At 36.2% G+C, this 15,901-nt stretch overlaps 1 protein-coding gene across 9 annotated transcripts in view; it reads left to right on the top strand.

Moving 5' to 3' along the window:
* The window catches only part of tns1b (tensin 1b), a 312,091-nt gene that overhangs the window by 229,910 nt on the left and 66,280 nt on the right, over positions 1-15,901 (top strand). For all 9 annotated transcript variants that reach the window (XM_051119024.1, XM_051119023.1, XM_051119021.1 and 6 more), the window contains 5 exons: positions 7,847-7,911; positions 8,323-8,406; positions 12,159-12,271; positions 13,270-13,330; positions 13,685-13,760. In XM_051119024.1, coding sequence (XP_050974981.1) covers positions 7,847-7,911; positions 8,323-8,406; positions 12,159-12,271; positions 13,270-13,330; positions 13,685-13,760 — 399 coding nt within the window. The remainder of the gene's footprint in view (positions 1-7,846; positions 7,912-8,322; positions 8,407-12,158; positions 12,272-13,269; positions 13,331-13,684; positions 13,761-15,901) is intronic.

Raw genomic sequence — 15,901 nt, 5'->3', positions numbered from 1 at the left:
TAACATTATAAGTGACATTATAAGTGCACTACTGATTCTAAGGAACTACAGACAATCCCGCAATGCATGAAGGCAAAAAATGCATCCAAGGTAGAGTAGATCTGGATGTGCGTGTAGTAATCTAATAAATATATGAATATATATATATATATAAGGGGTGTAACGATACATTTATTCATACCCAAGCGTCACGGTTTGGTGCATGAGGCCTTACAACGAATACAGGCAATTCATCCTCAATCCAGAAGGGGGCACCCGCAGTAATGCAACTCTGTTTGATAACCGCCGGCAGAAGAACAGCGGACGCCAGGAGTTGCGCACTTGAAAACAAAGCCCACTAGACAGTGATCATGTGCGGATTCTGAACGCGTCTCTCAATGACAAAGGAGTATAATGTTACTTTAAAGACTTGCACACTCAACTGTCTGAGAAATGGAGCTTTGTGCTCTTGTATCCTACCTCTCCCATTCAGCACAAATCCAAATATTCCTTAATATTTCCATATTGCGATGCATCCAAATGCTAAACTATTATTTATTATGTAAATTATTGACTTTGTACTTCAGTTGCGTTCTAACGGTGACACAGTGAGGCGGGCGCACTGATGTTTGGTTCACTACGTTTTATATTGATAAAGTACCAACTGTGCTGTCAGGTTAGCAATGCTAGAAGCCTGGAACTGACATGTTTTGTGTTTGTGTGCATCGGCGCGATTACTTCAAGTTTCCTCATACCACCAAAATCAACTTAAAGTGCCCCTATTATGCATTTTCAAATATGATCTTTCATGCAGTGTGTCATGTAGCTGTATGTGAACATAAACTATCTGCAAAGTTGTGAAGCTGACAGTGCATGATACATAAAGTTATTGTCTATCAAAAAAAAGAGTGGACTCACATTTGCCTAAACGAGTCGTCAGGATTTCAAATCTTTCTCTGTTACGGCCACACGTCACGAAGTAACAGATTTGCATAATGTCCGCCCACGTTCTACGTCGCGAACAACTTGCCCCGCCCATACATTTCCATGGGGTTTACGTCACATGGAAATTTACATGTACATTATACGGAAGACGCTGTAGCATACGCTGTGAGTAAAACTGTTTTATATTCACTTCCAAAAGATGATGAATCTACAAAGATTGTATTTTCTAGCGATCGTTCAAAATACGTAGTTGTTTATGTTATGTTGTGTAACAACCCTGCACATGTCATGCTAACCGGCTAAATCACGCTTGTGTAGTTCTGTTTTTCAGCTGTGGACCCACTGTAGTCTGACAATTTGTGATTGATGCAGCTTGACTGTCTGTCTGTCTCATTAGTTTAAGTGATGATAAAGGATGGCGCACGAAGCGGCTTTCACACCGAATGCGGAAAGCGCTGTGCTATGAAACCCATTCGTTTCAATGCCTTCTGCCGTGCGAGGACGGCTTGTTTCGGTCTCGACCCAGTGACCAGCGCATCACTTTTTGCGTTCGGTGTGAAAGCCGCTTAATACATTATACAATGTTAAAGTTTACAACATGGTTCGCTTACATAAGTATGTATGTATTGACAAGTATCCAGGGCTGTCAGTCAGTTATGGCAATGGGCGTTTCGTTTTCCGACACACTGTACGCGGTAGACCAATCATTAAGGCCTGCGCCATCTGACCAATCACAGCAGTGAGGGCTCACGGGAAGGAGGGGTTTAGATAGACTGATTCTTCGAACTGCTTCGCACGAGTCGTTTAGGAATCATTTAGAAATGGGCTAAAATTAAATCTATTTTTGGAAAAAACTGAAGTGTTTTTTGACCTTGCATACATGTAAACCTGTTTTGGGAGTCTATTAAAACAATATTAGCAACCTTTAAAATGGCATAATAGGGGCACTTTGAACAAAAAACAAATAGAATGTCGCTTTCTACCATTTGAGTTTCCTTTCTGTCACAAAACTGACCTGAAGCTCAACAAATCACGTTACGTGTCCCACTGTTTTTTCCCCTTGTTTATCAGTTGACTAAATTAAATATATTTCAAGTATTTATTCCTTGTATGTATGTGTACTGCAGATTTTATATATATATATATGACCTTAATTTGATATATTTAGTATTTTCACATGTAGGTGGAAAAAATTGTAATTTGTACTACTGTCTATTTAAAATAAATGAAAAGAAACCTAGCGTAGTAGATTTGTTGGGGTTGGCATCTGTATACCGTTACACCCCCAATATATATATGTGTGTATATATATATATATATATATATATATACACACACACACACATATGATTTCCATGATGTGAAAAATGCGGATGGAGTCGCGGAATCCAGTCATAAAAATGGAATGTCATGGAATTTGTCAAACATTTTGGATAAATACAATATGGACTTCACAGCAACCTGTCAAAATAAAAGTTCAGTTTAACTTGAAGAAATATATGATAACACTTTTGTAAAGGTACCAGTTCTCACTATTAACTAGTTGTCTATTAGCATCCCTGTTATTAACATATTGGCTGCTTATTAGTATTTATAAAGCAAGTATTCTGCATGACCATATTCTACATCCCTAATCCTAGCCAATACTTAGCTTAATAATAATTTAACAACCACCTTACTAACTATTTATTGTTTATTGAGGCATAGTCATAGTTATTGGTTTGTTAATAGTGAGAAATATATTACTAAATATATTACTTGATCTAATAAAATTCTTATTAAAACATTATTTTTAAGGAATATTTACCTGTCAGAGTTCTGTGTGCCATTTGGACTGTTTATGTTTGTTTTTCCCATTGTGCCCATATTTGGTTCTTCCTGTCCTCATTTTGTCCTGATTAGTTTATTTACTACACCTGTCTGTGTCTTTATCACCACCCTTTATAAGTCTGCTTGTGATTTGAGTTTGCTGTCGGTCCTTGACGTTATTTGGATGTGTGTGGATTATCGTTCTGTTCCTGCCTGTTCCTACTTGTTCCTACTAAGAGTTATATTAAATTGTTATTTGTATCGTATCTCGTCTCTCGACTCATCTATCCAGCACGTACCGTGACAGAAGGACCGACCCTACAGTTTATCCCCGGCGTTTCCCTGCTTTATTTTTTCCGTTTTTTTTTTTCTCAGTGTTTGTTTTTTTGTTTTTCGTTATGGATAACCCTGCTGTCCTCCTCCTTCTCCTGGAGCAGGGGAATCGCTCTCTCGTGGACCACACTAGAGACTTTGTCCACCTCGTACCACTCACACACTTCCCGGACAGCAGCCTTTGCACATTTTACCGTGCAGGACTGAACATCGCCACGAAAGCGCAGCTGTCCGGGGAGGGTCCACGAGAGAGCTTCGCCGACTACATGGAGTGGGTGCTGGTGTCCTGTAGATCTTCGTTGACCGCGGAGGATGACACCAGCCCCACTCAAGACCCAGAGCCCAGCCAACCAGCACCCCGACACGCGGAGTTTGAGCCCGAGCCCACCGCGGATGACGAGCCAGAGCCACGAGCGACAGAGCTAAAGATCGCCACAGAGCCAGAGCCCTACACATCCGATCAGGTGCGAGAGCCGGCTACATCTACCATGACGGGGGAGTGCAAGATGGAGCGTGTGAGGGCTATGGAGAGCCCTGCCCACTGCACCACTGCTGGGGGTGAGCTGGATGATAACTCTGGGGACTTGATTGACTTTTCTACGGAAGATCTAGAGGATAACTCTGGGGACTTGATTGACTTTTCTACGGAAGATCTAGAGAATAACTCTGGGGATTTAATAGACTTCTTTACAGAAGTATCTACCTGTCTCGTTATGCCTGCCTGTATGGAATCCCCACCCACCCTCCCTCTTCTGCCTATGTCAACATCTGTCTGCTCACCGCTGTCCCCTGACAGCCCCTCTGCTCACCCTCAGCCCACCACCTGTGCAGTGGGTGCGCCGCGGGTCTGCCAGCTTCCATCGGCGTCAGGGCTGGAGGATCCCTCATCTCCGCCTCCAGCCTCAGAGTCCAGAACTCCGCCTCAGCCCTCCGACCCTGCGGCTTCACCACGGCTCTCAGCGCCCTCGTCTCCATCGTCGCCCATCGGTCCACCAGCTCCACCGGGCTCCCTCGTCTTTCCGGCTCCGCCCTGGTCGGTCGTCGGCCCTTCATCACCTCAGGACTCTGTCCCTACGGCTGCGCCTCGTCACTCCGTCCCACCGGCTCTGTGGACCTCCTTCCTCCCTCTGGCACAGCCTCCATCCTCTGTCGCTCCGGCTCCGCCGCGGACCTTCGGATCTCCGCCTACGCCTCGGTCGCCAGAGCCTAGGGCTCCGCCTTGGCCCTCCGGATCCTCGGTGTCGCCCTGGATCTTCGGCTCTCCGTCTCCGCCTCGGGCTCCTCCGCCAGCTCCTCCGCCAGCGGCTCCGCCTCCGTCGGTCGCCCCCCCTGGAGTCGTCAGCCTTTTCTCCACCATGGCTCCTCCCTCCGTCGGCTCCACCGTGGGTCGTCATGATGGCTGTGGTCTGGGTCTCGCATGGCTCCTCCTGCTCCGGGTCCCTCCTGAGTTCTCCCTGGCTCCTCCCTCCGTCGTCACCACCCTGGACTTTGTTTATTGTCCTCCTCCCGGAAGACCGTCCGCCACCAGAGCCTCCTCCCACAATGACTTTATTATTTTCACTCCTTTCCACGCCGCGAGGTCGCGCCTTCCGGGAGGGGGGAGTAATGTCAGAGTTCTGTGTGCCATTTGGACTGTTTATGTTTGTTTTTCCCATTGTGCCCATATTTGGTTCTTCCTGTCCTCATTTTGTCCTGATTAGTTTATTTACTACACCTGTCTGTGTCTTTATCACCACCCTTTATAAGTCTGCTTGTGATTTGAGTTTGCTGTCGGTCCTTGACGTTATTTGGATGTGTGTGGATTATCGTTCTGTTCCTGCCTGTTCCTACTTGTTCCTACTAAGAGTTATATTAAATTGTTATTTGTATCGTATCTCGTCTCTCGACTCATCTATCCAGCACGTACCGTGACATTACCAGGAAAAAAAATAGTCAAACCACAATTTTTATTTATTATATTACAATCAGATTTTAGAGCTGGAAATTATTGTTTTGTAATTAAGAATGACCTGTGGTTTATAAATATTTATATTTATTATTTATTATTTATTATTACAGTTGAACTGCCAAGACGTTGTTTTTATTTGTTGTTTGTAGTTTTTACTATTTATATTTACATTTATATTTATTATTTATATTTATTTATATTAAATCCTTTAATAAACTGCTGTTAAATTGTGGGTAGGTTTTGTGATTTCAATTAATTAGACATGTTTTTTGATTAATACAAAAATAGTCTAGAAAAAAATAAAATAGAAAATAAAATAAAACTGATTTTGTAAACATCAATAAATTACGGTTATAATAAGAAGTATGTAATATTATTATTGTTTTTAAATGTTTTACTCTTTTGAAATTCATTGTGAGGTTTCATGACAGTTATAATGTTCCCTTAGTAGGCAGTAGCCAGAAAGGCAGCTCACTAGGTTTTAAAACACAGAAGTAGTCTGATGTTTGCATAATAGCTTTTCCATCTGCACATTATAGTTACTGTAAATAGCAGCCATAGTGGTTTGTCAGTAGATGGCGTTCTCAGGCAGTTCTTAATAACCTAAGGTGGTGTGGGGTCATTAAAGGTTATGTTGGTCTGGACAGTGTGGTTTATGATGCAATTCCAGAGTCTCTATGTACGAAAACAGGACTGATCTGACTTGTGAAGTTATTACTTGGCCATTGTTTTGAAACCCTTTGCCTGACCCTGTCTTGAGGTTCAAGCAAATCTGTTTTCTTAAACAATTCATTTGAACGTATCCTTCTGATCTGGTTAAGTCACATAGCTGGTTGCCACTTACAAACATTAGAATGATGACAATGCGTTTTGAAGTTAGATTGTAAAACGTTTCTTGTTGTTTTTGAGGATAGCGGTATCATTAAGGGCCTCGCTAATGAAAGGGATTCAGTTCGTGAGTATAAACGTCAGAAAAACAGCCTCTTGTGGGGTTTGTGGGTTACCTTCTCGACCGCTGCTTCTCAAAGGGTCCCAGGTCTGTCCCGATATGCGCCTAGTGCTTTTACAATCCCATTTTGCTGTATTCCCACTTGATTTTAAACAGACCCGACTCTTTCCACACCTTCAAGACGCATCATAGCCATTACGAGTGCTCTGTGAGAGCTTTCTCAATGGTCTAAGCGGTGCAGTGCTGCCAAGCGAGGTTGTGATCTGAAATGTCTTAAAAACAAATAGGCTGCCTTTGCTGCAGGAAACTATAAACACTGCATTGTTATGGCAACTTGTGTTGTTCTTTGTTACAGTGGAAACACGAGGAGAAGGCTTGATGGTGGAAATGTTCACTCATTCAGAAAGAACACAACTATGTGTTTAAAATGACCCAAAACCATACATGAAATAGTTTTTTGATGACCTCATGCATCGTAAAGTTTTGGTCATTCATGCTCTGAAGTACCTTTTGAACTCTGGAACAGTGTTCTATTAATATTATATTATAATGTTGTATTATAATATTTATTAATGCTGTGAGTTTTTATTTTTATGTATTTAATTTATGTTTTACAATTTAGATTAGTGTGTGCTTTTGTTGGCTTTATTATTATTTTTTTTTTTAATTTAGGTTAGTTCTTTTCAGTTTTATTTTAGTAATTTTAGTACTTCACCTAAAACTAAATGAAAATTAGAAATGCCTTGGCTACTAACTGAAATAAACACATTTTATTTTATTTTATTTTATTTTATTTTATTTTATTGTTTTAGTTAACGATAATAATACTTGTAGTTAATGAAAATGTACAATTTTATGGAATTGTACATATGATATAAATATTTTGATATTTTTATGATATTATCAGACATACTGATATTTGTAATTTATAAAAACAGTTCAATGAGCGGCAAAAACTAAGTAATACCACAAAGCATCTCTTTTTTAGGTTAGTAGTTTTCAGTTTTAGTTTTAGTAATTTTAGTGCTTCACCTTAAACTAAATGAAAATAGAATAGTAATAGAAATGCTGCCTTGGCTACTAAGTGAAATAAAAACATTTTATTTTGTTTAGTTTATTTTTTTTATTTTTATTTTTTTATATTTTATTTTATTTTATTTTATTTTTTATTTTAATTTATTGTTTTACTTAACGATAATAATACTTGTAGTTAATGATAATTCACAATTTTATGGAATCATACATATAATAAAAATACTTTTATATGTATATAAAAATAATATTTTTATGATATTATCAGAGATTATCAGAATTTCTGTTACAAAGTTAATTAATACCACAAAGCATCTTTTTTTCTTTTTTTTTTTAAGTTTTAGGTTAGTTCTTTTCAGTTTTAGTTTAGTAATTTTAGTGCTTTGCCTTAAACTAAATGAAAATTAGAAATGCTGCCTTGGCTACTAACTGAAATAAACATGTAGGCCAGTCGTTTTTGTAAGTGTAATTTTCTTTCTTTTTTTTCTTTTTTTTTTTTTTTTTGCAATTTTTAAAAATTATTATTATCATACATACTGATTTCTGTAATTTGTACACACAACTTATTTGTTTTGAGTGGCAAACACTAATTAATACCACAAAGCATCTCATTTCCCATTGCTAATGTTTGTGCTACTGTTTTCCCAATAAAAGCTGATGCCACTTCTTTGATGATGATCAAGGAACTGGCATTTGTTAGTTAAAAGGGTTTAAAAAGGGTTGTGTCATATAAAAAATAAACAAACTAAGATTTCCATTTGAAAATTTGAGTTTCATATCTTTTGTATATAATGAGACATGGAATAATGTATTGCATGCATTGATAATCCCATCTGTCTCTCCTCGTGCAGGGAAACCGAGGTCGAACGGGGGTAGTTGTGGCTGCGTACATGCATTACAGCAACATATCAGCGAGGTAAGTCATGTAGACAGCGTACTGTCTGTGTTTATTGAATTAAAGATGCTCCTCTGAATCGCTTATTATGGAAAGACCTTTAATCTCACATCACAAGACCGGCCACGCGTTAGGTAACACATGAGCGGGGGGCGGCGGGAACAACAACCGCCAAATTGCATCATTTTACAAAGGCGGATTTGTCTCAAGACTCGAATTAAGTGCTGATCAAATTCATCCCTGATGCAAAAAGTGTATTCATGCTATTTTTATGGACCAAAATGCTTCCAGTAAACTCAAAAAGCACATTTAAGTACTCTTCCTGGAAAACAAGACAAAGATTCTTTATTATGAATGTGTTTTTGTTTTTTTGTCTTGGAGAAAGTGACCCAAACGTTTACAATAATGTAAGTGTTTCCTCTGCCTCTGCAGTGCAGACCAGGCTCTGGACAGGTTCGCCATGAAGCGATTTTATGAAGATAAAGTGCTTCCTGTGGGTCAACCCTCCCAGAGAAGGTCAGTGGTGCTTTGTTTTCTCCATGTGAACTCTTATCTTTGTGCTTTATGAGTTTGACCCTCATTGTGAGCGTTCGGCTTCAGCCATTGTTCAGATTTATGAGCTTCACCCTCCTGATAACGTGCAAGCGATGCTTGTATAGTCTTGTTAGATGAAGTTAGAGTTTTGTTTAACTAATCGTACCCTATGACAGTGTGGTATGTCCTTAAAAGTAAAATGCTTGATGTTACATAATCTCTCCAAGGTTTCTAAACACCTCATGTCTGATTTTGCCTCAGGACTGCCAGCGTTGCATATGCAAAAAAAATATGAAAAACATTGCACTGTTTATCATGAAAAATCAGTTTAAAAAATAAACACGAAACCATTCCTAATTTAGAAGAACGGCTGACAAAAAGATTGATACCAATATTTGGTGATAATATTGCATAACAAGAGATTTATAAGCTATTTTTTGTAGGCCAGTCGTTTTTGTAAGTGTAATTTTCTTTCTTTTCTTTTTTTTTTTTTTTTTTTTTTTTTTTTGCAATTTTTAAAAATTTTGTACAAAACAAAAGCTTTTCAAAACATTTTTTTGGGTAAACATTAGAGCATTCTAGTGTGATAAACAGTGCAATTATTTTCATATTTTATTTAATATTGACAAAATTATCCACAAATTTTTTTTTTTTTTTTTTTGCACTCAAAAACTGAGGTATGTAAAGATTAATGAGGCCTATGAAATATTTGGTGATAATATTGTATAACAAGAGGCCTACAAACTATTTTTTGTCATTTTTGAGTATTTTTTTTTTTTAATTTTGTATAAAACAAAAGCGTTTCAAAACAAATTTCTTGGTTAAACATTAGAGCATGCTAGTGTGATAAACAGTGCATTTTTGCATATTTTATTTAATATCAACAAAATTATTTATAAGCTATTTTTTGTAGACTGGTCATTTTTGACTGGGAACATCACAAGTGTAACAAAAAAAAAAAAAAAATGTTTCACGAAAACTAAAAATGTTTGCAGTCAATCTTAGTCCAATGCAATAACATTAAGTAACATTTTTGGGAGAAAGAAAATACTTCTCAGGCCTCGGGTCAAAATGACCCAAACACAACCTGAGGGTTAAGGGTATGAATACTTATGCAATGTACTCATTTCAGTTTTTTTTTTTTTTTTATTTTAAATACATTTATGAAGTTTTTATTGTTTTATTTTAAATACATTTATGAAGTGTTTATTGAGCAGCTATTAGAATGATTTCTGAAGGGTCATGTGACCCTGAAGACTGGAGTGATGATGCTGAAAATTCATCTTTGCATCACACAAATAAATTACATTTTAAAATATATCCAAATAGAAAACGGCTATTTTAAATTTAAATAATATTTTAGAATTTTTACTGTATCATTGATTAAATAAATGCAGCACTGATGAGCATAAGAGACTTCTTTCAGAAACATTAAAAACTCTACTTTGTGTGGTAGTGTGCATGTCTGTGTGTATTTTTGTATATTTTTTTTAGTACTCAAAAATTTGTTCTGGAATGCATTTACTCCGCCAAATTCATCTTCATTTAGCTCAAATGCTCAAATCCTCACGTACTAGCAATGTACGTCAGAATTCCTAAAGAATGATAATTTCACAAATATGCACTGGAGATACGCTGGAAAGCCATGTTTGGGATGCCGGCCGTTTGTGTTGTTATTTCCTGAGTTATAATTGGACATAAGTGGTTGCCAGTGCCATCTATTCTCCTATTTAGCTTTATATGTACAGTGGAGGCAAAAACAAGACCAAACTTGGTTGTTCTTCATTTCTAAACAAGGATAATTACATGAAAGAAGGAATATTTTATATTCTGCACTATTATTAGCTCACTAATCAAATAAGCAAGGTATTGATCATATGACTCTTTGCTTAGACGGTCAGATGTTCTGACTTCCATTGACGCAAGATTGCAACGCTGCTTATGACTTAAAAAATGATATATTAAAGAAATGAATGTACAATATAAATATTTTTACTAGTACTTTCACAGATTTTTGAATTCCACTGTGCAGTTCCAAACCAGAAGGCGCTGATAAAAGTGTACAAGCGCTTTGTCCTTTAGTACACACCCCTACACACACCCATTTATGCCTCATAAGGGAACACTTGGCCACGGATATGCTGCTTTTACAGAATCAAGCATTCCATCTGTGTATGGAAGGACTGGCACTTCAGGCTTCATTAAAACTAGATTTCATTGGGGCACATACTTGCGCTCCCTTCATGGAAAATGGAAAGGCAGAGTCATGGTAAGAGCTCAGCTCCAGGAGGAAAGAAGCAACGTATGATTTCTGAATCGAGGGGCCCTGGAACAACTGAATGTTCATGGGAAACCAGGCCTCGGGCATTCGGCCAGGAAGATGCAGAAGCGTTGGTCACTGTCCCTCTCCAGGGACACGGCCTTAACGTTCAAGAAGAAAAATGCTTTTTCCTGTTTATAAAACCTGACATCTGCGCTAAGGGTTTGGAAGCGCAGCAAAACGCTCCTCGACTGCAGATGAAAATGTCTCATGACCCTAAATGGTCTTCACAACAGTGTTTAGATAGCATGTTATGTAATATATGTTTTGATGAATATGTCTTGCTTGAAACCCAAGAATTTAACACACTCAGCAAGATTATACTGTACAACAAGTGCATCTGTGTATCCTAAATGCACTTATATATATATATATATATATATATATATATGTATGTATATATATATATATATATATGTACATGTGTGTATATATATTTGCAGTGAAAGTGTTAAAATTGCTTTATTTAAATGTTAATTGTTTATTTATATGTTGTAGGAATCAACATTAACCATGAACAATAAATGTAATGTATTTGAAGTTAGTTCTTGCGTTAATGCCAATGCCTTAACAAATGTTAACAAATGAAAACTTATTGTAAAGATTTATTATTATTATTATTATTATTATATTATAATTATAAATAAACATTAACCTAGATTAATAAATGCTGTAGAAGTATTGTTAGTTCATGCATTAATTTCTTAACCTTTTTTACTATATTATATATTATTCTATTCTTTTATTACAGTTTTTAGATATGTATATTTTTTATATATGATTTATTTTTCTAAAATATTTTTTGTATTTAATTTACATTTTAAATTACATATATATTGCATATACACAATTTCACCCCAAATAATAAAAAAAAAAACAAATATTTCTTAAAAAATGATATTATTTATTTGTTCAATTTATGCTGTTATATATATATATATATATATATATATATATACACACATTATATTTTTGTAATAGTTTTTTATTTACATTTAAAATTTTAAATTTAAATATATACATTTTATATATTACAGTTTGAGTATTTTTATATTTTTGTAATAGTTTTTGTATGTTATTTATATTTTTAATTTATTCAAATATTAAGTTTGTTCAGATTTATTCTGAATAATTTCTATATTTATTTAGTTATTTATTTATAATGGAAAGCATAAAAAGGATGAACTCAAAGCCTAGTGTGAATACATGCGTTTTTGGTTTTTGGAATGCTATCTTTCATTTCTTTTTGATTTTTCATCTCTCTGATTACTTGATGACTTGCTACAGAAGTACTAATAATTTGATATCCCTGTTACAGACTCTTTCATATCTCATCCTCCCTAGCTGTCTATAATTATTGCTGTTTTGGTTTTGCTTGTTACATTATTTGTTATACTCTTTTGTTTTGCTGTAGGTATGTGCAGTATTTCAGCGGTCTGCTGTCCGGCCACATCAAGATCAACAACAAGCCCCTGTTTCTGCACCACGTCATCATGCATGGGATCCCAAACTTCGAGTCCAAAGGAGGTGAGCTGAAATGCTCTGACCGTTGGCCATTTGTCAGCGACTGCTAGAGGTGTTGAAGGCAGGTTTCAGGGGTCCGTCTCGACTCCTGCTGTTTTTGACGCCTCTCTGTCAGATTGACAACATGCTGCTCTATTACACACATCTCGGGTGATCCGATCACAAGAGGTCAAGCTAAATACAGGTGTAGACTAGGTCCAGAATGTTTTGTGATCTGATCATTGAAACCGCAGTCAGAGGTAGTCAGAAACACATGTGACCACATCGTATTTGTAGTGTAAATTAATCCATCCTCCCCAGAGATTGATGTGCGGCTTGATTCTTGAATCGGTGGTCCGTAAAGGTTTCCAAGTGATCCACAGATTAAAAAAAAAAAAAATAGAGAAAGGAGAAATAAGTTTAAAAAAATTCCAAAATAAATAAAATAAAAATAATTTTGCTTGGCAAAATGCACCAATCCTAAGTTAAAGAAGAAACCTAATATAAATTACCGGTATTTGTTTTTAATCTTTTTTTATTGTTTATTTTTTTATTTGGATTTGAAAAAAAAAGAAGTGTTTTTTAAATTCTAAAATATAAAATATATTATAAAATATTTTATTCATGAGTACTTTTATATAGAAAGTAAAAATTTTATTTTATTTTATTTTTTTATCAAGTGGTTTAAGTGTTTTTTTTTTTTCGTGGTTCACTACTTGAGAACCATTACTTTATATTATATCATATTATATTATATTATGTTCACCTTTGAAATGTATATTATATTTTTTTTTTTTTTTTTTTTTTTTTTTAAGTGGTTAAAGTATTTATTAAGTGGTTTAAGTGGTTATTTTTTTCGTGGTCCACCACCTGTCAAAATTTGAGAACCATTACTTAAAAGAAAACCATTCAACCAAAACATTTAGGATCAATAAAAAAAAATAAAAATAAAAAATACTCTACTTCTGTAGTTCTAATAACGCCGCCTTTGTTCTTTTTCGCTTTCTCTCATGGTTTCTCAGGTTGCCGCCCTTTTCTCAAGATCTACCAGGCTATGCAGCCCGTCTACACATCTGGGATCTAGTAAGAAACACCCCATGTTTTCCTACATGGTATTGCTCACGCTTCCCTGGCATGTAGCCCAGCCTTCAAGGCGTCCAATCACAGGCGGCCCTCTGTGTCTGGGGGGTTTCTGAATCACACACACTCCGAGAAGCCCACATGTGCTTTTCCCATACATCACTGAGCTCAGCCTCTGTAGCTTCCTGCATTCCCTTAGACTGCAGTTGTGTTGTTATCAGAAGGGATGACCCTTTCTGTTAAATGCAAATAGAAAGATGTGTTTGGCAGCCATGCATTAATAAGTTTAAGCTCATGTTTGTGTTTAATGCAGGTTTTTTTGTGGTTAACGGTTGTGTGTCTGACTGATGTTTGCAGTAACGTCCAAGGAGACAGTCAGACCAGTATCTGCATCACCATTGAACCCGGCCTGCTTCTGAAAGGAGACATCCTGGTAAGAATAAATCTCTCAAAACCTGTTAAAAACCCACGCCATATTGCACCCTAAAATAAAATAATATTTTAGATAAAGACAATTAGGCCTATTCATTTTAGGACCATGTAGATTTATTATAGACATATTATTATATACATATTTTTATGAATGAAATATAAAGAAAATAAAGCCCATTTTAGTACAATAAAGATCTGACATAATTTTCATGACAATTAAACACATAATTAATCACATTAATGCTTATCACCATAAAACTATATATTATATTATATTATATTACAAAAAAATATTAATGCATTTTATTTTTTGATTTTATTTTATTTTGGTCTTAAGTGGTTAAAGTGGTTATTAAGTGGTTTAAGTGTTTTTTTTTTTTTTTTTGTGGTCCAAATCTGAAAACCATTCGATCAAAACATTTAGAATAAAATAAAATCAGTTTTCATGACGATTAAGCACATAATTTATTACATTAAGGCTCATCACCATACAGTATTATATTATATTATATTATATTATATTATATTATATTTATTATATTATATCATATTATATTATTGCAAAAATAACAACATAACAGTAACAAAAAGAATTATAATAAAATAGTAAAATAAAATTTTCATGATGATTAAGCACATAATTAATCATATTAAGGCTTATCACCATGAAGTATTATTTACAAAAATAATACTGTAATGAAGTCAGTAATTTTGTTGTAGCCATTTTTCAATAATAAAGTAATAGTATTATTTATAGTTTATTTTGGTCCTACTGGTCCTAAAATTGTCCTATGTAAAATTCAATTTCTTATTGTTTTTCTTTGATTTTGGGGTTAAATATGATCTGTTCCCAGTTGAATTATGACCGCAGAAACTGGTGGAAAACATGGCACAAGTTCTTCCTCCATTTATGGGCATTTCTCAGAGCAACCCACCAATAATAAAGCAGGATGTCTAGAGGGGCATCCATCAGCCCTTTATTCCTGATGAGAGCCACTTTTCTCTGCATGGATTTATTTGCGTTTTACCGTAGAAAGCTTTTTGATAGCGAAAGCCAAAAAGAGCAGAGTGCTTTATCATCTGCCATAACGCTGCGCTTGTAGATGGGGCTCTTTCTCTGATGGACTCGATTTCGGAAGTCCTTAGTAAGCAGAATCAATCAGAGCTGATCTATAGACCTGAACACGAGCCACAACTTTGCATTGCACTCTGGCCAAAACATATTGTAGATCAATATACTGTTAGCACGAAGGAGGATCAAAGGGATCCAAAAGTTTGAGATAACAACTGAAAGTACTTCTACTTCTTTTATTTTCATTACTAATTAAATTATGAGCATAGAATTGATCATTATTTTAGAGTTTTTTTGCATTCTCAGGGAAATTCTTGCTTTTAAAAGCTTCGTTTTGTTAATTGCAACTCACTGAGATGCGTTTTTCCCCGAGGCAGACCCCCCATGTGTGCGGCTGAGCCTCTGTTGCAGTTTGGGAAAACCGCGGGATGCTCTGCCAGCCCCCATCTTCCTCAATTCGGTCGTGTTTGTTTTGTTTCACCCTCCGAACCGAAAAGCTGTACATTTTATGTCCGTCTGCCCCAAGTTAAGTAGGTTAATTATAGTTATTTTGGGCAACAAAAAGAGGGATACAGTTTCCTCAGTGGTCAGTGAGGACATTTTTATGTCCATGTCTGGGTTTTGGAGAGGCCCTGTTGTTTTACATACTTTCACTATACTGACATCTCTGGCTCTGCTGCATTATGGGAAGGCGAGGCGACCGGCATCCAAAAACCTCTCAGACATTCCCGTTCCAAGCCCACGAATAGAACTCGCTGTGCTGAACGTGCGTGCGCCGATGCGAGATTACATTTGAATGATTTGCCATGCTCTTAAAGGAATGTTCTGGGTTGAATACAAGTCAATATCTGTCGACAACAGATTACCACAGAAAGTAATTTCAACTCATCCCTCAGCTGAAAACAAAGAGGCATAAATCGTGGTTACAAGTTTAAGTGAAGCAAAATCCATTCGCAGCAGTTACACTGGCAATGCAAACCAGAAATTCAACGTTTTAGAAAAGTAGTAAAACAGTTTTATTCACACTTAAGCAACTTATGTATAACAAAAATACAAAAATATCACTTGCA

This window comes from Labeo rohita, chromosome 9 (genome assembly GCF_022985175.1).
Source record: "Labeo rohita strain BAU-BD-2019 chromosome 9, IGBB_LRoh.1.0, whole genome shotgun sequence".
Classification (NCBI taxonomy): domain Eukaryota; kingdom Metazoa; phylum Chordata; class Actinopteri; order Cypriniformes; family Cyprinidae; genus Labeo; species Labeo rohita.
This window is presented reverse-complemented; position numbering and strand designations above follow the sequence as displayed.